The sequence below is a fragment of the Perognathus longimembris genome, chromosome 8 (genome assembly GCF_023159225.1).
Source record: "Perognathus longimembris pacificus isolate PPM17 chromosome 8, ASM2315922v1, whole genome shotgun sequence".
Taxonomy (NCBI): Eukaryota; Metazoa; Chordata; class Mammalia; order Rodentia; family Heteromyidae; genus Perognathus; species Perognathus longimembris.
The window spans coordinates 19,268,518-19,290,683 of NC_063168.1; the positions used below are offsets into that span (position 1 = coordinate 19,268,518).

The 22,166-nt window shown below is 34.2% G+C and overlaps 1 protein-coding gene across 2 annotated transcripts in view; it reads right to left on the reverse strand.

Annotated features, from left to right (window-relative positions):
• Window positions 1–21,856, reverse strand: part of LOC125356248 (WD repeat containing planar cell polarity effector) — a 184,790-nt gene extending 162,934 nt beyond the window's left edge. Inside the window, exons 1-5 of one of the 2 annotated variants that reach the window (XM_048352604.1) lie at window positions 21,652–21,854; window positions 16,398–16,445; window positions 15,487–15,525; window positions 13,444–13,514; window positions 13,131–13,190 (exon numbers count right to left, since the gene is read on the reverse strand). In XM_048352604.1, coding sequence (XP_048208561.1) covers window positions 13,131–13,190; window positions 13,444–13,514; window positions 15,487–15,525; window positions 16,398–16,445; window positions 21,652–21,712 — 279 coding nt within the window. In that variant the 5' untranslated portion in view covers window positions 21,713–21,854. Of the gene's footprint in view, window positions 1–13,130; window positions 13,191–13,443; window positions 13,515–15,486; window positions 15,526–16,397; window positions 16,446–21,651 lie in introns of both variants that reach the window. The other variant, XM_048352603.1, reaches the window with a different exon arrangement.
• Between the last annotated feature and the right edge of the window lie 310 nt (window positions 21,857–22,166).

The following is a 22,166-nucleotide window of genomic DNA, read 5'->3' on the forward strand; positions in this document are numbered from 1 at the left end:
ATTCATAATAAGTATATAGTTAAAAATAGCAATACAGTTAATTATTCTAATAATTTCCAGTCAGAAGAGTGAAAATGAAAGGTCCTAGAATTAGTTATCTAAACTAAAGGTCTTGTTAGAAAAGAAGAGACCAACACAGGTCTAGTAATAACATTTCTACACTCTTTGCTTATGCAGAAATGGTATCTTTAAGTCTTGCTTCTAGACAAACTTCCATACAACATTCTATCTGGTATTCCTTTCTCTCACCCTTTACTCCAAACCAATGGTTTTCAACCACAGATGATTTGGGGCACCAGGACAGATGTCAACATCTAAAGGTATTGTGGTGATCACCACCTCTGTGTATTAACACATGCAGTCTCACTAGGTATAAATGAGTTGCAGTGAAAGTGAAGGTGGGGCTGGGAATATGGCCTAGTGGCAAGATCACTGGCCTCCTGTACATGAAGCCCTGGATTGGATTCCTCAGCACTGCATATATAGAAAACGGCCAGAAGTGGCTCTATGGCTCAAGTGGCAGAGTGCTAGCTAGACTTGAGCAAAAAGAAGCCAGGGACAGTGCTTAGGCACTGAGTTCAAGGCCCAGGACTGGCACAAAAAAAAAAAAATAAAAAAAATTGAAGGTGTTTCCCATGTCTGTATCAAGTCTTCTCAAATTCCAGTCAATGTTTCTAAAGAGAGGCTATTGTAGTAAGCTGTCCTCTTGTCATCAAGGACGTAGTCAGGTGTGTTCACTGGAACAGACAGCAGTGAATGGTCCAGGTCAAGACTATGGAGAAACCTGTTCTGTGTGTCTCTAACAACATTTCAGTGCTGTAACTGATGACTAAGTTAGAAAGAGCCACAGGGCAAATCATAGAGCTACCTCAGTGTGGTACAAATATCCTGTTAGAACACCTCCTCGCTTTAGTTCTAATTCTCAGCTCTCTTATCTATAATCTAGTCTCTTGAGTAATTCACCCATTAGGTGGGAATGCCCCAAGCAAAGGAGCTATGAATAGGATGCCAAATATACCTCATATTGCAAATTGATAAATTACATTTTGGTTAATAAATCAGTCCCTTCTTAGTTTGGCTAGTGTGAATGTTGTTAGTACAAGAAAATAAATAGAGATAACATAAAAGATAGATAAGTTTAATTAATCAGATATTTTCTGCCCAAGTCCATAATATACTGTGGAAGTGAAGATGAAATTTTAAGTTACACACTTACACAAGCAGTACCATCATATTGTACTATGGGAAAACCCAAGTGTGGTATACGTACATAAACATAGTGAAGTTGTACAAAGGCAAGACATGTTAGAAAGAATGTGCTCAGAGCTGTCAGTACAAGGTACATCTGAGATGAAACAGGGAGCTGGAGGGCATGAAATTCTTACCTTACAGATTTTTTAAAAAAATATTGCTTTTTAGAAGAATTAACAGAATTGATTTTTTTTTTAGTTTTTGAGTGTTATTTGGTATTTTCTATAAAACTTTTCAAAAATAAACAAAAAGTTCTTAAAATATCTGGTTACAAATATATTTCCCATTTTACAGTTATAAAAAGATGAGAGAGAAAAAATGGAACACAGAACACAGAAGCTGAGTGCAGTGGTGTACACCTGTAATCCCAGCACTGAGGGAGGATCTTGAATTGGAGGCCAGCCCAGGCTACCTAGGGAGACCCAAGAAAATATGTTGGAAATTAACTGTACAACTGGGGGGGGGGGGGAGAGAAGAATTGGGGAGGAGAGAAAGTGGGAGAAAATGAAGGAGTAACAAGTTTGATAAGAAATGTACTCACTACCTTATATATGTAACTGTAACCTCTCTGGACATCACCTTGACAATAAAATAAAATTAATTGATTAATTAAAAGATGACAGAATGTGTTTCTGAACAGTCAGAAAACTGAAAATGCACTAGGGGTTCCTTCCTAAAAGGATCAAATAGGACTCCAAAACCAGTCCTCTTCTCTAAGTGCACTTAAAAGTTTTAACACTGTCTTTAATAACATTGCCTTGATTATTCATCTTTGTTCAGATTCCTTATTTACTAAGAAGATTATGCTAAATAATTGTATAGTATACCTCAAACCACAGATTACTATGCACCTATGAAAAATAAGATGGCTGTAGGCTGCTGACAAGTAATTTCCATGTTGCTATGTGAAGCAAGTTATAGACAAGTATAGAATAGTTCCATTTATTTTAAAATATGTGTGTTTATATACACATACACCGTTGGATAATTGGAGGATATAAGCTAAACTACTGACTACAATTACACCTGGAAAGGGGAATGCATTTGGGGTAAGGCAAACACTTATTGTTACTACTTTATCTATTGCTTTGTATCGTGTGCAACTTTACAATTACCAGGAATTATACTTATTTAAATTTTAAAACATTAAAAGTGGAATATAATCACAACTAAATCTTTTTTTTTTAGTTTCTTTGGCTTAAGATTACCATTTCTAATTGCTTGCTTTTATCTAACATGATTCAAATTCATCAGTAAATCTTGCCAATTCTGTCTCCCATTTATCCCAGGGCTACATGAAATAAATTTTAGACATATTTTCTCATCCATTCTTCTTTACTGGGAACATATTCAAGAGCTAACCTTTATACCTTCCAATTCTCTGAAATTCCTATTAATGTAGCATAAATGTAATAGAATGTCTCCCAAAATATAATCCATAAAATATCTTAAAATGTTCTGAAACAGAAACTTAATAGACACCTTTTGAAGACTGACAGCAGCACTTCCTGAGTTTTAAATACATACGTATAAACACACAGTCTTCTTCTTTAATATACATTCCTAAATTAGCAATGGAGTATATTATGGTGGGCTAAACAATAATTTCTGAGCAGTAATAATGCCAAGAACACTTCTCCTGGGACCAAACCAATGAGATTCCCAGATGAAAGGTGGGGAGCCACCGTGAGTATTCTGTATACAATATCATATCTGAGAAGTATACTAATTACCCTTTTGCATTTCATGGTCACTTGTTAAGTATTTCACCTACTAGTCTAATAGTTTTATCTTTCTAAAAACACAGAAGAATACATTACAATCTGGCAAAAGTACTGTGTTGTCTCTATCAGTTACACTGGCAAATATATAATACAATACTCTCAACTACCACGAAATCGCTGAGCTCCTACACTCAATCCAAAATCTTAGTAGATGCATTACTTCCATCAGACACATTCCAACCTATGCTTTTAACACAAACTTCTAAATTTTATGTTACTTTTTACATAAAAATAATGAATATTTAATTATAGTGTGCAGAAAGCCTCACCATTCAGTACAACTTCAATCTCTCTTTAAAAACTGATAGATGTTTGATACGTTTTATTCCTACTCTGTCAAACACATGGGAATCAACAAGAAAGGAATTACTCAGATTTTAAATTTATTCTGCTTTATACATTATTTACTGTTAGATATAAATGAGGCAAATTCGTAGTCTTGATCTGGCTTCTTCTGTAGTGAAACACTTCGAAGCTTCCAAAACAAAAATATGAATGAATGCCAAGGTGAAGCTTTCTTAGAAATGAATTTTTTTAGAGAAATGTTTTAAATTGAAAACATAAAAGAGAAGAAAAAGGCTGGGAATGTGGCCTACTGGTAGAGTGCTTGCCTAGCATGCATGAGGCCCTAGGTTCAATTCCTCAGTACCACATAAACAGAAAAAAAATAAATACAATTACAAAAAAAGAAAGAACCATTTACAAAGAAAATGTTGTTTGATGATACAACAATTGATTACTATAAAGATCAAAATTTTCTGTTAACCATGTGTCAAAACTGGGTTAATATGTTACTGTATTCCTAAGTATAACTGATGAATCAGTACATTATTAAGGGCCGTTGAACATTAGATTAAAGTTGTTAAATTAACAATGTACTCTTTTTCTTTTTCCTGGGGAGGAGTGAAATTTTTGGCAAAGAAAAGTAATTATGAGGCCTAGGGTAATAAGCTCACTAGCTGTACATTAAGAGTCCTCAGGTACAATGTTGTGTGGCAATGCAAACCCAGGTATACACATGAGTATGTGAGTCTGAGTAAGGGTTTCTTCAAGAAAAGCTGAGCCAGAATACATTACCTGACAGAGGTCACTTCCCTGCGCAGCTACCAGTCAAGAACTGAGGATGGTGAGACGTCACCACGCCAATTCTATCCAACAGGGGACTCCTCTCAAGAGCATTTGCAATAGCAGAAATTCTCTCAACATCATGCTCCTTTCACAAATATCAGACCATCATTTCAACTGAAAGGCTCTCCCCTCTGACTCCTAACAGAAGGCTCCCCATTGCTATTAATAGAAACCTTCAAAGAAACAAAAACTTCCTTAACTAACTGAAGACTTGGTTTTCTCAAGTAAGTCAGGAGGGAAGCAGTCTGCATTGGTAAGGCAACGACATCTGTGTTATCACCCAAATCCAGGCAACTCTCCTTCCCTTCTTTACAGGTGTATTTTTCTTTCTTTTTTTTCCCTCATCAATAGTTTCAGCAATTAATTCCTCCCTTGGCCTGCCTTATTTCCCACCTTCCTACTGGACCATTCGCACTGCTAACATCTGTTATTTCTCCAATATAGAAAAGAAAAAAAAAAAACCAAAAACCTCTATTGACCACCCCTGTTTCCTTCATAACCCTTTCCTTTTATTATATTGTAACCTTACATTTTCTTGTTCCATTTTATCTTAAATATTTTCCAATGAGGCTTTTACCTGGACCATTGCTTGCAGCTGCTTTTGTTCCAGTGGCCAATGATCAGCAGGATACCCCAGCCTATTACCAGTTACTAACTGTGTGGAAACTGTATGGCAGGTAAATGTAGTAGGAACTGTTAAGACTGTTCTTGCCTAAATGCAAAACCAAATTATAAATTTTATTATGCAACAGAATAAGATTTCCAGGCTTGAAGAAGAGTGGTGGCTAGATTGAAAATAGAATTCAGAATGATTTGAGCAAGTTTTAAGCCTAGCAAATTTTCAGAATTCTGAAGACCTCACTGTGTTGTTGGAAAATCTAATGTGACTCTCATTATCAAATCTTTGTATTCATTTTGATGTGTTTTTTTTCCTCTTTACTCTAATTTTTGATTTTCTCTTCATCATGGCTTTCTAAAATTCACAAGACATAAAATGTCCCAAATATAACTACTTGCCTTTTTTCAGTCATTGGGTCCTTCATACTTAAAATGTACATCTTCCAATTCAAGGAAATGTCCTGATATTTCTTTACACCTCTCTCTCTCTCTCTCTCTCTCTCTCTCTCTCTCTCTCTCTCTCTCTCTCTCTCTCTCTCTGTTCTTAGTAAAATACTGAACCATTTGACCTAATACTCTACTTTTCTTATCATCTGTCATCCTGTTAGAAATTATAGGTATGTTTCAACTTCATCTTTAAATACTTCTATTAGGTTTTGGTTTTTTTTTCTGTGATGCTAGCATATTCTTTCAAAGTGGTTGGTAATACTTTTGTTGTTGTTTTGCAGTGGTAGGAAATGAACTTAAGATATGCACATAGTAGGCAAACACTACCACTGAACTATATTCCTATACAGCCCTCTGTATTGTGTTTTTAATTTATAACAGTTCTTTTCATTTTCTGCATATATATATATATATATGGGGAGAGAGAGAAAGAGAGAGAGAGAGAGAAAGAGAGAGAAAGAGTTTTACTGAGTGTTCTACTATTTGAACCATGGCTCCAGCCCTTTTCTTCCCAGTCCAGTCTGGACTACTATCTTTCTATTTATGCTTCCCACTATAGCTGGGATGATAGGTGGGCTTTTTCTGTTTAGGTAGAGTCTTACCAACTTTCTGTCTTGGTTGGTCTTGAACTCTCCTTCTGTTATTTTTGTAATTAAAGCCACAAAATACTGTTTTTTGAAAAGAGAAAATGTAAGTACTAAGCTGCTAAATGCTGGCTAAATTTCAATGATCCCTAGGGGTTCATAGATAGTTATTCATTTATTTATTATAATAGTGAAATTAGCCCACATATTCAGCAATTGTCTTAATATGTCACAAAAGGCCACCAAATAAATATCTGTTCAGGCTACTTTTCTTGCTCTTAATTATCTTAAATAGATGATATAAAGACCATATATTTTTGGTGACATGGACCCCTCATGACCAGGAATGTCTTCTTTTTCCTTTTATATTTGCCTAAATTGTGTCTTTTCTTCCCTGTGCAGTTTAAGGATAGTCTGTTCCATGAAATATTAACCAACAACTTCAAACCACAAAAACCCAAGAACATTAAATGTATTTAGGTACTGTATCAAGAAATGGTCATCTTTAATCTCAACTATCCTTTAATTTTGTTTACTTTTATTGTGTATCATTGTTGTTCTTGGGAAAGGATCCTGTGCCACATAGGCCAAGGCTTGCCTTGAACATTCAATCCTCCTACCTCAGTCTCAGCAATGCTGGGATTGCAGGAACACACCACCATACCTGGCTTTACATGAAATTCTTTAAAGGTAAAAACTCTAATATTTTCAATAGTCCCCTAATATAAAGATAGGTTTATCACTTAATCTCAATAAATGCCTACTGACAGCTCTGCAATAACAATATTGAAATTTAATAGTTAAATATTAAACAAGAAACAATCAGTTATAAGCCTTTTCTTAAGACCCTCTGGCTTCTTCTAAACCCTCTGATTTCTTTAGAGGAAAAAAGTCATCTCTACAGTTCTTCATCTTTCTGACTGCTCTTTCTGATTCTTTTGTTGGCTCAATTTCCTCTCATGTCCACTAAACAGAAAATTTATGGTTCTTAGTTCTCCTCTCAAGATACTCATCTTCCTTAAGAATGAACCTAACTAGATGGTTTTAGTACCATCTCTTTGGTTGCTTCCTCCCAAGTTTTCAACTCTAACACTGCACTATAATTACATATTTCCAATAATGTTAGTATTTGATTACCTTTCATTACTTCACATGTCACAGAGGCAAACTCAAGTTTTTGACCATTCATTCTAAATTCTTCTACTGGCTTTCAAAACTCTCTGTACCTCAATCTCATTGTACATTTCCTTGGAAATTATTTTACTCCCTTCTTTTTTTTTTTTTTTGCCAGTCCTGGGCCTTGGACTCAGGGCCTGAGCACTGTCCCTGGCTTCTTTTTGCTCAAGGCTAGCACTCTGCCACTTGAGCCACAGTGCCACTTCTGGCCGTTTTCTGTATATGTGGTGCTGGGGAGTCGAACCCAGGGCCTCATGTATACGAGGCAAGCTCTCTCGCCACTAGGCCATATCCCCAGCCCTTTACTCCCTTCTGATTCTCAGATTTTTTTCTCTTTCATCCCACTGCCATCTAATCCCTCCATAAGTCTGATATGGCACTCTAATGACAGAAAGATATTTGTACTGTTATACGACAATGTATCAATAGCTCATTTGAAGTCCTTGTTAAGGATGTTCCAACATGAACCATTTGTTCACAAGTTAATGATATTATTTTTTGGGAAGGTCAATCACTCCAGCTTAACTGAATTTTATACATACTTTTAAATACAAGTAAAATCGTAACTTCCCTACAAATGACTTATTAACTATTTCACATTGATGCATAGAAGTGCTTTAGCTTCCACTATCTTTTCATTTGGTGCTCAGTTTCCTCATGGCATTGTATGTCTATTTTCATTGACAAGGTTTTGCTGAGGACTCAGCCCACATTATTTCATTATCAACTCCCACATGCCTTCTATATTATAGTTAGGGAATAAACACTCCACAATGGGTTTAAAAAATAACATGCTATTACCAATCCTAGTAATAATACCATGAGTTCTCTATTTTATGAGGAAATCAAATGGTCACACAGCTTCATAAAAGGTAAGATAAGGCTCCACAATTAAAGAAGGTGTGATCAAGTAAGTTTCATAAGGTCACAATTTATCTTAGGTAGTCATGGAAAATACTCTGTATTTTTTATATAAACTGTCAAATGCTGGAAATTAAAATGTAACTATCTTTTCTTGGTATTTTAAGATTGTAGCTGTAAATGTAGAATTATGACTGGCAGAAATCAGAGTATAGCTAATTATTATACACTTTATAGTTAAATGGGTACAATGTATATGGATGAGCCAATTTAATCTAAAATCAGTATATGTCAAATTTTATCTATGATTAATAAAAATATTATCTTAAACTAACCTGAAGAAAATGTGGTACATATACACAATGGAATTTTATGCCTCTATCAGAAAGAATGACATTGCCCCATTTGTAAGGAAATGGAAGGACTTGGAAAAAATTATACTAAGTGAAGTGAGCCAGACCCAAAGAAACATGGACTCTATGGTATCCCTTATTGGGAATAATTAGCACAGGATTAGGCAAGCCACCATAGAGAATCACAAGAGCCCAATAGCTATACCCTTATGATCACATAAGATGATGCTAAGTGAAATGAACTCCATTTTATGGAAATGATTGTTATATCACAGTTGTAACTACTTTAAACATCCCATGTGCATCTGTAGTTTATACTGTTGATGATGTTCTTGTATCAAGTGACTTGGATTGTATCTACACTATCTCTGCAATCTTATCTGAGTATATTGGAAACCGTGTATACTGGTATTAGAATTAGTAAATTGAGAGGGAATACCAAAATTGAGAGACAAAGGGTAAATTAAGAGAAACAACAACAAAAGCAATACTTGCAAAACTGTATGGTGTAAGCGAACTGAACACCTCAGGGGAGAAAGGGGGAGGGGGCGGGGGGTAGGAGGGACAAGGTAACAAACAGTACAAGAAATGTATCCAATGCCTAACATATGAAACTGTAACCTCTTTGTACATCAGTTTTATAATAAAAAAATTAAAAAAAACTAACCTGAAAATAAGAATGTGACTTAAGATACAATACTTCATGGAATTTGAAGTTTCCACCACACCACAGTAATACACATTTAATGTTTTAATGTTAAAGCTATTTTTTCTATGAAAAGTTTAAAAAATGGTTTATGAAACTCAAAGCAGGAAATTATTAAACAATTTCTGTTAATTAAAAGATCTTAGATAAAAAAGTGAGAAACAACCAAACTAAAATTAGATGAGATGTCCAACAACCAATGAATAAAGAAAATATGTGCATTTTGCTCAGCTATAATTTAATGAAATAATGTCATTTATAAGAAAATTGACAAAGCTAAATATCATCATGGTGAGGGACATAAACCAAATTCACAAAGGTAAATATCACATATTCTTACTGACTTGTGAGGTATATACCAAAAATGACAATGATAATGATGATGATGACAAAGACATCAGCAAAACAAAGGGCATTGAGGTATGAATGTAAAAGGGGAAAAGTGTAGAAGGGGATCAGCAATAGGAAAAGGGGACAAGGAGAGAATAAGGGAATTCTTAGAAGCAAAGAAGGTCAAAGGACATAACATAAATGTATAGTGTGTCTGAGTGTCTATCATATATATACACATAAACATATAGATATGATACATATATTTATATATCTCACCAAATACTGTTTACAAAAAAAAGGAGAAAATGGAGGAGAGGAATGGAATACAGAAGATGGTGTTCAAAGTACTGATGTGAACACCCCTGATATTCCAAATGTATTTCAATTCAAAAATAAAAATTTTAAATAATGAGAAATGTTTTTAAAGTGGCAAAAGTAAAACTAAATTATATCTCACATTTCAATGGATCTCAAGCTAGCAATAGGCATAGTCTGAAAAAACAATCTCAAAAGACAATTTTTACCTGAAACTTACATAGAGTAAGATTTGACTTGTAAATGGTTCTGAATTTACAAGGGGAAATATTGTTGTTGTTGTTTTTAATAGTACAATTTATAGGTTACTGGACCAGCAGCATTGGTAATAACAATGGATAATTCTTCTTATTCAACAAAGGGAAAGATCTAAGCTCAGACTACATCTGTGAAAAGCTTTTTTATTGCTGCATTTTCTTCATTTATGGAGAAGCAATTGGACCTTTTAAGGATTCCTTAAGGAGAGAACAATCAAGATAAATTCCATACATTCTAAATTTATCATTTATTTAGGATAAAAAATTACACCAGAGGAAAAGTAGCTTAATTAAAAAACTGAAAGTCTAAATGTTCTCAGCACCGGGATACCCAGAAACTTTCTTCATGTCTTTTCTGAGAGTTAGAAACCAGGTGGTTGTCTGCTGCCATGTGAGAACTAATATGTGTAGAAAGCACTAACAGAATTTGAGCACATCTCATTAGGACTTTCGCACTAGATAGTGCATAAAAAGACCTTCGAAGAGAATGAGGGGGAAGGATGTTTACTTATTTTACAACTTGAGAACAACTTAACAAAAAACTTTTTAAAAGAGTTAACAGATCCTTTCCTTACAGTAAAACTGTAGCTTAAGCATCATTTATTTTTAACTTGCTACAGGACTCACACACATTTTCAGAAGACCTAGTTTACACTCTAACCTTGAAACTGAAGTGGATGGATAATTTTGGGAGTTCTCACAAAGATTTAAGGATGTTGGGAGGCCCTAAAGATGAAAGGATTGACCTGGACTTATAAACAGAAGTGAAATTATCTTGATAAAATGTATCATATCAATATAGTTGTTAAAACATATTACTTCTGGAAAAGCAGAGCATGGTGTCACATACCTATAAAACCACTCATGAGGTTGAGGTAAGATGATAGCAAGTTTGAGACCAGCCTGGTCTCAAGACAGACCCTATCTCAAAAAACAAAAGTGTGCTCGAAATAAAAGGCCTATTTTAGGAATATTTTGTCCATCATAGAAATACAGCACAAAATAATGCATATCATAAAATAAATCCTATTGTAAATGTTAAAAGGAGATTCACCGGTATACCAGATTAAGTAACCAGTTTTATCAGATTGTTGTTAATTACAAAAGTAATTTTGTGTATATTCAATTATAAAAATTTCCTTTCTCAGTTGAATTAACTCACTGGGCAACATTCATTAAAAATAATACTAACAAAAATGTGTTATTAGGGCTGGGGATATGGCCTAGTGGCAAGAGTGCTTGCCTCGTATACATGAGGCCCTGGGTTCAATTCCCCAGCACCACATATACAGAAAACGGCCAGAAGTGGCACTGTGGCTCAAGTGGCAGAGTGTTAGCCTTGAGCAAAAAGAAGCCAGGGACAGTGCTCAGGCCCTGAGTCCAAGTGGCAAAAATAAATAAATAAATAAATAAATAAATAAAAATGTGTTATTAAAAGGCAATGAGGTCTATATGAAAAGATTGTCTACTGGGATGCTCTACTACATATTTTAAGATGCCTGGCATGTTCCAACTTACACTGTGTGAGGGTAAGGGTGGAGGCAATGAGACATACCTCTTACTATCAGTGGCAGGCTTGCCCTCCAGTCAAATAATTTTGAGCTTGTTTTTTAGGTGAGTAATGGCACCAAGCACTACAAGTTTGAGTTATATTGTTAAAAACTTTCTGGACCATTATATTGTTCTCAAGCTTTAAAGTTTGATTAAAATATTCCTATGTAAACAATTTGTGATATGAAAGTAATACCATCCTTTTGAAGAGTATCCTAAAGCAAATTGAAGGAGTATTTTGTTTCTAAAAATATTCTCTCCACCTTTAAGCAGTCTCTGAAAAGCAAAAGTTCCAAGCCACTTGGGGAGGAAGTTACCTCCAATCAGTGAAGGTTCTAGTTTAGAAAAAATAATGAAGAAGTACTAGAATTACTGAAACAATAGCCTATATTAAAATGATAATTAAGATATTATTTGTAATTACTATGAACTTGGTGTTTGGCAATTTATGGATAGAACCATAGACTTCATCTGCAAACAAGAATATTTACACATAAATCACAGTGAGACCAGAAAAATTTAAATTAAAAAAGAATATGTGATTGTATCAATCAATCAATTAGTGGTAATGATGCAATTCTGATTTATGGATGACTAACAATTATTCTTTTTTTTCAAGTCTAAGAACTTTTCATGTCTATATTACTGAGTAAAGAGAGTGAGTCACAGAGCAATTGTTACTTACATACAAATTACTAAAGGTATTGAATTCAATGAAAGTATCTTATTTGCCAGTTGATACATGTAGTCTGTCATCAGTTATTTTGTATAAACAAGTAACTTGCTAAACAATCTTATTAAATATTACGATATACAACTTTATGCTTATGTGACCAAAGGAATTGAGCCAAATTATTTTCCAATGACCCTATACAAGAATTCCCAAATGCATGTGAATACTACTTTCTTATATCTGTACCTTGTTAGCACCATAGTAAATATGGACTAACAGTTATTCTTCTTTTTTCATCAAAACCAAGTAAAATTTTGCTAGGTAAATGACATTTTTTTTCCAAACTCACCAGCAAAGTTAAAGCATGGGTCTATTACTTTGTGATCAGTGTGCACTAAATATTGTGTCCTGATTATGTGTTAAATTTAGGCCCACTGAGTATGTAGATCACCTTGTATAGGCCCCAGTAGAGCTGTCCAGAAGAATTTTCTACAGTGGAAAGATTCTGTATCTGCACTGTCCAGTATGATAACAAGTAGCTACTGAATACTTAAAATGAAGGTGTTCAGACTGAAGAACCAAATTTTTAATTTTACTTAATTATTCAAATGTTCAAATAAAATTAGAGGTGTCTATATTAATCAGTGAAGCTTAGGAAGTTCAAAAACTAAGATCAGCCTCTTGTGTTTACTTGTTGATTTCCATAAATATGGTATTCATAACTGCTTACAGAAATATATTAATAAAAATCTTTTGTCCTCTTTCATAATCTTCATTCAAAACATGATTAAATCTATGTCAATAACGATCAAATATTACATTCAGACAAACTCAAATGAAAACACTATCTGAAAAGATTAGTATTTCATATACAGTATGTCCATACAACCTCAATGATTAATGAGGTAGCCCAGGGACCTGCATCAATCTGCCTAAGGTTGGGTCTACAATGACTAGAATTCAAGCTATGAAATAAACTAAAAAAACTAAAAAGTTCTTGTCCATTATCTATCATAACACAAGAATACCAATTACCACATAGTTTTCAAGCTCCATTGGATAAACACTGCAAAAGCTTGTCAAATCATTTTACCTGACAGACATATTTGTTCTTCCATTTGCTCAGCACACACTGACTGTTTTGCATCAGTTCCTGAAGGACAACAGAGAAAGAGAGAGTGCAGTTGGCTACACACATTGTCATTATCAGTTAAAGTGCTTCTGATAGTAAGAAAAAAAAAAGATCAACATGCCACACAAAGATGCAACTGTTTAAGAACTTCTCACTGGACAAAAGCAAAGCTATCATCACCATGAGAGTTGATCCTTTACGAAAATTAAAGCCGTTGAAAGATGTTTTAAAACAGATTTGTTTGTTGCCATTTTTGAAACTTTTTGAAAGATACCTCCAACTCTTTCAGTGAGTCTCGAAGTTTTTCTGGGCGTCTATTTTTGAGAGTCCAAGGATAATCTCGTGCTGGCAAATAAAACATGTACTACAGTTAGTTAAACATGATTTAAAAAAGGAAACTCTGCTTAGCAGTGCCTTAGGAAGATTAAAATAAAACACATCCACAATTGAGAGGAAGTGGGCTTCATTTCTATCATCAAGTGACAGCGTTTTAAAAGGCTTTGTCATAGGAACAGGATTTTTACCAGAAAACATCATCTCCTTGATGATCTTTTATGATGATAAACAACATGCCCCAGAGAATCCCTGGGAAAATCTGCTGGGTCTGTCAATCTAGTAGTACCTACTAGTAATGACCTTCTCTTTAACATCAAAGTAACTTTTTTTTAGTGAATTACTAAGTATTCAATCCAAAACAAATTTCAAATTCTGCAAGTGGACTACACAGACCTGAAAATCCTTATGAACAAAGACAGTGAGGAAAAAAACACAAAAATGATCTATTGAATATGAATTTGAGATGATCAAAATGCCATACATTAAAATTATAGGAAAAAACAGCATTCAATTGTTAACATACTAGGTACTAAAATTCCTTTAATTTAAAAAATAACTTCTTTTGTGTCTGCTGGTCCTAGTGCTCGGGTGCTGTTCCTGGGCTTTTTAACTTAAGGCTAGCACTCTGACACTTGAGCCACAGCTCCACTCCCAGCCTTTTTGGTGGCTAACTGAAGACAAGAGTTTCATGCATGGACTTCCTTCCTGAGCTGATCCAAACCATGATTCTCAGATCTCAGCCTCCTGAGTAGCTAGAAGACATCAGCTCCTGACTTAAATAACCTTTTAAAAATGTATATGATGACTAAATGATATGCCTTTGATTTGTTTCAAATAAAGATTTCTTTTACTTAATAGAATCTCAATGTTAGCCTAAGATAAAACTAAGCTGGGTGTTTAACTCAGTGGTACAGCACCTGCCCAGTACTCATGAGGCCCTGAGTTCCAGCTCTAGCACTACCACACACACACACACATACACACTAATGAAATGTTAAATTCATAGTGTCTGTTTTATCTGAAAAAAATAAAGTTGATTTCATATCTTCCTAGTCACGATTCTAAATGAGAGTTGGTATGAGTATAGATATGTTATGTGTGCATATACATATAATACATACAGTATACATAGATCTTTAAATTGGAAAGTAGGCTTGCTATATATCTCATTTCAGCAAACTAATTTGGCTCTATAAACATAATTTGGATGTGTAGAACATATGTACAAATTTTAAAATCTGTGTTGCACTGAATACTGACTATCTGCACCCAAGTGCTGATCCTACACAGTTCTGCAGATGAGGAACTAAGACACAGAAGGAAAAGACCGGCTTCAGATTTCTTAGTCACTAAGAGTTGAAATATAAATAAAACATTTTTAAATCATTTCACAAAACCTACACTGCAGTTACTAATACAGTATTCTAAAAGTTAAGTGTCACTTCAACCATTTAAGATAAATAAAAATAAAATCTTATTTAAAACATGAAAAATATCACATTGTATCACACAGCAAATAATACATAACATATAAGAAAATAGCTATTTATTTATATTTATTCACGTTCTTGAGGCCGGCAAAGTCTAGTAAATAAAATGCTGACAATGATCTTAAATCTTATTTTCTTAAAATGAATAAAATATGTCAATAACTTAGGCAAAGTATGAATAATTAAATGCTATCACTGGAATTTAAGTGTGGTACATTTGAAATACACTAAATGACACAAATATAATTCATTAAAATTTATACTCACATAGTAATATTATTTTATCAAAACTGGATAGAGTAGAGATTTCAATTTTCTAAATTAGATCTAACAAATATAATTTTTACTCAGTTCATGTACATAAACAATAATGTATAATTATAAGAAATTTGGAAAGAATAACATTTCTAATTTGTGCAGAAAGAAGAAAATTTTATAATACTGAAATTTTTAATTTTATAGTAATTCCAAGAAATAGAAAGCAAGCTTACATTCTGCCAACCTCTGCTTTTCTTCTAAGTTACCATGCTCTGTTGATGACATTGTGGCAAAGGAAATGGGAAAAGAAGAAAAGAACTGCAGTTTATTTTTATTACAGTAACTTGTATTTTAATACGTATACACATACAGGGTTATCATACATATTCTCAAAAGTAATAAATGTTGCTAAACCTTTAAAAGGACAGTTGAGAAAAATGCCCAGTGTGGATGTTTTCATGTTTGAGAGATATTTCCTAAATTTGCAGTGAAAAGGCTTATGTAGCACAACAGGTGGGCCAATATCCTGAGCTTCCAATCTTATCAGATAGGAAAGGGAACTGCAACCGAGCCCAGAAGAGAAGCTGCTGCAGTCTGTCATCAGAGCCATGAAGTCAGCCTATTAACCACCACGCTAAGCACACAAGATGCTCACACAGCCCCACTTCAACAGAGCCCAGAACAGGAAGTAACTCTAGCTTGGGAGACCTTTTGGCCCATCATAAAACTTCTGGGATTAACAGGATTAATCAGATAAAGAAAATTGATCATTCACTCAGAAATGCCTATTTCAGATATCAGGTGAGGATCCGGGAGGCCAGCATCAGTGGGACCCATGCATTAACAATGCCCTCTACTGGGACACCAATAAATAAATGTGAATAGACTGTCCCCTATCAGCCTGATCAGCGGTAAAATGAAAATTTTCATGTTCTCCACAGCACTGTCTCAATATTGCTTTATTTTATATAGATCAGATGACAGTAGATATCAACCTAGCATCTTCCTGAAGAACTGAAGTGACCTTCTTAGAATCCTAGAATTTATCTAAAGTCCATAAAAATAGAGTTTTTAATGGTCAATTTTCAATGGTCAGTTTAGGATATGTAGTTTGTAAACCTATTTGAATAGAATTGTACTTTACCTGATGTATCTTTCTTGTCATAATACTGGTAGATGCCGATGTCTCTATCTATAGAAAGGAAGAAACAACATTAAATTATGGTAAAAAGTTCTGGAGAATAAGAAGCCAAACCATACTATATTGGAGGGAAGGGTGGGGAGGGGAGCAGAAACAGTTCTCCTTATGTTACTAGAAATAAAATAGCTCAAAAGCATCTGGACATGGGTTCATCTATTCTAGGGATATGCAGAAACTGGAAAGTTTATCAATCTAATGAGAAAAAGTTAGAATGGCATGAGGAAATACACAGAACTAGAATGGCATGAGGAAAAGATTAGAAAAAAAAAAAGAACTAAAATCAAGGAAGACCAAGTTTTCTCTTTCACACTTCCTCTGATATTTTTCACAGGGCGCTACCAAAAGGAACTGCCACTAAGCAATGCCAAATGAAATCAGTGGATGGAAGAAAATGCCCTAGCTGTTGGATTCCGAGCTGTGGCTTGCTTTTCTCCAATTTAGCTCAAGAGTCTAGTTTCCATCCTATAGCATTTGGGAGGAAATCTGCAGGAAAGAAAGACAGGATTACAGAGAGGTATGGATAAATTATTATCTGAATCTTGTTTAGATTCAAAAAGCTTCCAAACCCATTCAAATTCAGACGCTCTGCTGGACTAGGTGAGAGGCAAAGCAAGGCTCCCCAGATGTTGGGATTGATTTAACCAACGCATCTCTTCTTATAATTTAAACACGGGAGAACAGAATAATTTTGTTCATTTTCACCATATCTATGAATAATGAAATATTTCTTTCATTGAAATAACATTTGTTTTCTTCCATGCAAAAATTAATTCTCAGTTACTAACATAAGGAGGATGCAACTGTTTCTTAAAAAGTGGTGGCAGTACAGGCTGCCCCCTAGTGACTGACTGCTCCAAACTTTGTGAAACTCAATGAAAAACCAGAAGAAACAAAGTTTTACTGCTATAATTAACTCTTCAAATATAGTTTTCTAGAATATGCTTGCTGAAGCTATTTTTTATATGTCATAACATTAATATGATTTTGAGGTGTGGTTATATACCAGAACTGACTGGGAAAAGTGGTAAGTAGAGCTTCTTGAGCAATGAAATTATTTTATTTCTTGGCCTGGGGAGTGGTTTCATGGGTATGTTCACTTTTTGATAGTTCATAACATAATCTTATGATCTGTACACTTTTAGTAAATATGTTGTACTTCATTTTAAAAGTTGTTTAAAACGAAGAATCACAGGCAATATTATATGTCAATATCCTCCATTAAAATATTCATACTATAATTACTCCATATATCTGAACATTTGCTATAATCCTAAAATAAAAATATAAAGATCATAAAATACTCTGAATTCTGTGCACAAGTCTGACCTACTGTACCTGGCCCAGATTGGGACTGAACCCAAGCAGGACAAGGAGAGCATCCACACAAGGAGATTTTGTCTTACAAGAGGTACAAGAGTTAGATAAGAAAAGCAACCATGCAGAGTCAGCCTGGCATGTATGCTAGGATCCTTGTAGGTACAAAGAGCATTTACATGGGGCAATGGCTAGGTGTGGGTTAAAGCTGAATTAGGTGAGTAAGACACTAACAAATGGGAAATGCCCAACTTGGCATGTCATAACTCACATAGGATGAGATGGTCAAAGAGATAGGAGATTGATTACAAAGGATGATTAAGTAAATAAATTAAAGCCATGGGAAGACCTGGTTTCCTATTGTCTGATAAGAAAAGTACAAATTCAAAAAGGGAGAAAAAAATTAATAAACCCTGTGACAATAAATTGGAAATAACGATGTGTGATTCTGAACAAGACCACTTCTCTGAAAAAGAAAAAAAAAAGACAGTAGTGTGATAACTGGTAATGTAATTATGTCAATGTAACATCATTAACTTCCTGATTTTGATGGTTAGTGATGATTCAGAACAGTATTCCTTTAAAGAAAGGAATTGGAGATGATATCAGATCTGCAACTTACTCTCAAATGGTTCAAGAAAAAAAGATTCTCAGTATTGATGGCATTTTTTTGTCAGTTTGGAATTATTTCAAATTTTCAAACTATATTCAAACATACTTAAATCTAAGTCATTTAATGAGAACATAGTATGAGGGCTACTGCCTTACTAGATGTCAGGAATGGCTTCTATAAGTGAGTTCTAGAGAAGCTGTAAGATTTTACATAATACACAGACAAGAATGTTCCCCACACAGAGAAAGGATGGAGTAAGTAGAACCCAAGATCTTTACTTCTCCACAAGGTCATTCTGCACCAATAGGGAAATCTCCTCTCAAAACTACTCTCAGTCTCAGAATACAGGAAGCAGAGACCAAGGACTTTACACAGATGGAAAGACAAGGAAAGAGTAAGCAGGGTAAGAAAAGGAAGACTGGGTAAAAGATAGAATGGATGAGATTTCTAGTCACTTGTTAGGCAGTTGCTCTGCCACTTGAGCTATACTCCCAGTACCCTCACTACTTATGCAGCTGGTCGTGTCCTTTTCTTGTCGCCCTCAGGCCACACTGCCACCTTCTGTAATAACTGCTCATCAAGTTATTGTAGTGTCTGGACTTTTAGACACAAGTTCATTGTTAGTGTAATTCTCCTCTGCCGGCAAATGACATTCAGATCTTCCAGTTCTGTTAATTCCTCCTTCCTTTACATTTCCCAAAAATTGTCAGATTGCAGTTGACCCTTTCCTACTCTCTAAGTCTTTACTGGTTTATGTCTTCTTTATATTAATACAATTACTCTAATTTTAGAAGAATTTTGGGGAAGAAACAAATGTATGTTAAATCCTTATGTGGCTGAAAATTCTATTTTTAATATTTGAATGAAGATAAAGCTTAAATATGATATTAATCTGTAGCTATATATTCAATATTAAGAAACAATACAAGGCAAACTATTTTCTTAGTAATGATGTGAAATACATGTACAGTAGACTCTTGGTATCTGTAGGTATATGGTTCTAAGAAGACTGCCCTTGAGGAAAAAACTGGGAACGCTCAGGATACAGTTTAGTGCTGTACTGCAGATACTTGATTTAGTTTTCCCAGAACACTGCCCAGCTTCCACTAAGGACAAGTCACCTTTCAACAAATCCAAAATTTTCACTTTATCATGTAAACACAATGACTTTTGCCTTGTTTAGGGGAAGCGTGCTATTTGCTTTTGGAAGACAGACTTTCATGAAATTAAGAACAGGGAAACACTCAGCAGATCACACAGTGATTTAAACATAACTGATAATGGATTGAAAGCATCTCTGCACCAAATGAGCTGTCATGCCCGTGGAATTTAATTTGTTTTTTGTTTTGAATTTTTTTTCATTATTTTTTTCTTTTTAACTACACTTGGTCAAAGCCACATGTAATAAATCCTTAAATAAGGTGGACTTACTATAAATAGAAATATCCAAAATAGAAGTTGTTTTGTATAATTAAATAGGAAAAGATTGATAAGAATTTTTTCTAATAAAATATATTTTATCCTATGATATTAATAAATATTGTTAAAATACATTTATATTACTCCTCCCCTGCAAAATGTGAAAGTCAAAGAACATAAAAATAACTGCATATATTACCTATTTAAAAATATCTATAAATAGCTACAAATACTTAACTAAACTAGGGAGTAGTTATGAACAATCCAAAGGAAAAAAACATGTGCAGTCTTCACAGGACAGAATATTAAGCAAATAAAATTAACTTTCGAAACAGACAATTTCACCAGATGCCAGTGGTTTACACCTACAGTTTTAGATACTGAAAAGGCTCAAATCTGAGGATCATGGTTCAAAGCCAGCCTGAGCAGGAAAGCTCATGAGACTTTTATCTTCAATTAGCCAGCAAAAAGATGGAAATAAAGCTGGGCTCAAGTGTGCTAAAATGCTCAAAGACAGCGTCCAGGGCCTGAGTTCAAACTCCAGGACTGGCAGAAAGAAAAAATGTACCTTGCAAACTAAAGCTGTCCAAACAAGTTAATAAAAGGAATTAAAATGAATAATTTTCTTTTATAATGTCAAGATTGTATTTTATTAATGCTTATAAGGAGGCAACTTCAGAGATACTTGTGAAATATGGAGTGAGTGATGTCAGAGAGCCTGGTGTACCATATATCAATGAAAACAAGGATAAAATCTATCTAAATTAATACTTTCAGATTACTGGGAACTTACTAAAGGTTTCCAACAATTACAGAATTAATAATAATAATCACGATGTAGAATCTCTATAGGAACTGGAAAATGCGTACTTATTTAAATTTTTATTAGCATAAAAGATCACAATAACTTAATAGCTATGTACATATGATCATATAAGATGATGCTAAGAGATATGATCTCCAAAATATGGAAACAAGTGGTTTATCATTGATATATTTAGTTTCAATGTACTATGTGAAATTATTTCTTTTCCTTCTGTTCATCTTCCCTATGATTTTGCCCCTATTGTCACTGTATTTGATTCTGGTACCCTGGGTATTTTATATTAGGGAAGGGAAGGGGAACATTAAAATGGTGAAACAAAGGGTAAAGGGCGAACCAAAGCAACAGCAATACTTATAAGACAATATGTTGTAAACTTACTGAACACCTGGAAGCGGGGGATTGAAGAGAGAAGAAGGGAGAAAAGTGAGGGAAGGGGCAACAAGCTGGAAAAGAAATGCACTCACTACCTAATGTATGTAACTGTAAGCCCTCTGTACTTCACCTTGACAAAAATTTTAAATAAAAAGAAAGGGGCTTCATGGTGATATAATAACATATATATATAATGTACTGTGATCCGATCCACCTATCTGTTGCTCTTTCTGAACCTCTTTTAAGCAGTTTTTTTGGTGGGTTTTATTATGTTTTTTCCTACATATATAGAACGTCTATCTATACTACTCACTCTCTATCATTCTCTCCTTTCTCCCACCTGAAACCAGCTAATTCCTCTTCCTTAGTGTCCCTTTTATAATACTGACATGTTATTATTTTTATGTCTAGAATCTGTATATGAGCAAATGCATTTAATATTTGTCTCTCTGAGCTTAGCTTACCTCACTTGCCATGATGCTCTCCAGTTCCACCCATAAAAAGGAATTATTTTCTATTAACCAATTTTTCACTAAGGCTAAAAAAAAAGAATGCAACTCCAGCTGGGGAATGAAAGCTAAACTTTGCTAATACATATTTATAATGGTCTAAAATATTTGAAAAATACTGAGATTGATACAGAGCTCATTTACCTCCAATGTGTAAGGTATTCTTCAAAGACCACAGGTGCATTTCAGTCAAGTAGAAAGACATCTGATGGCAGAAGGAATCTCCGTCCTGTTTAATGATAATTAAAGAAAGTATAAGTTAATTATCTTGTATTGCCAATACTACCAAGATCCCTTTAGTGTTTCTAAGGCAATCTATTGCTACTATTGAGATTAGAAATATGGATCATTAGAATAAACACACATGGATGTATTTGGTTAACCATACAAAAAATAAACTCTAGAAAAAGGAAAAGCACAATTCTTTGCCTAGATTTACTTAGTCATCACATTGAGAAATGCGGTAAGAATACATACATTTGGGCTCTCAATAGCATATGTTTAGTTAAGACTCCAGAGTATATTTAGAATTATTCAGTATTTAAGCATTTTTAAGTTATAATTTAAAGGGAAAAAAGGTAGTTATTAAGTATAAGTACATTTTAAAATATAAGATGAATATTTAAGATCTCCCATAAACAGGTTAATTAAGGTGGAAT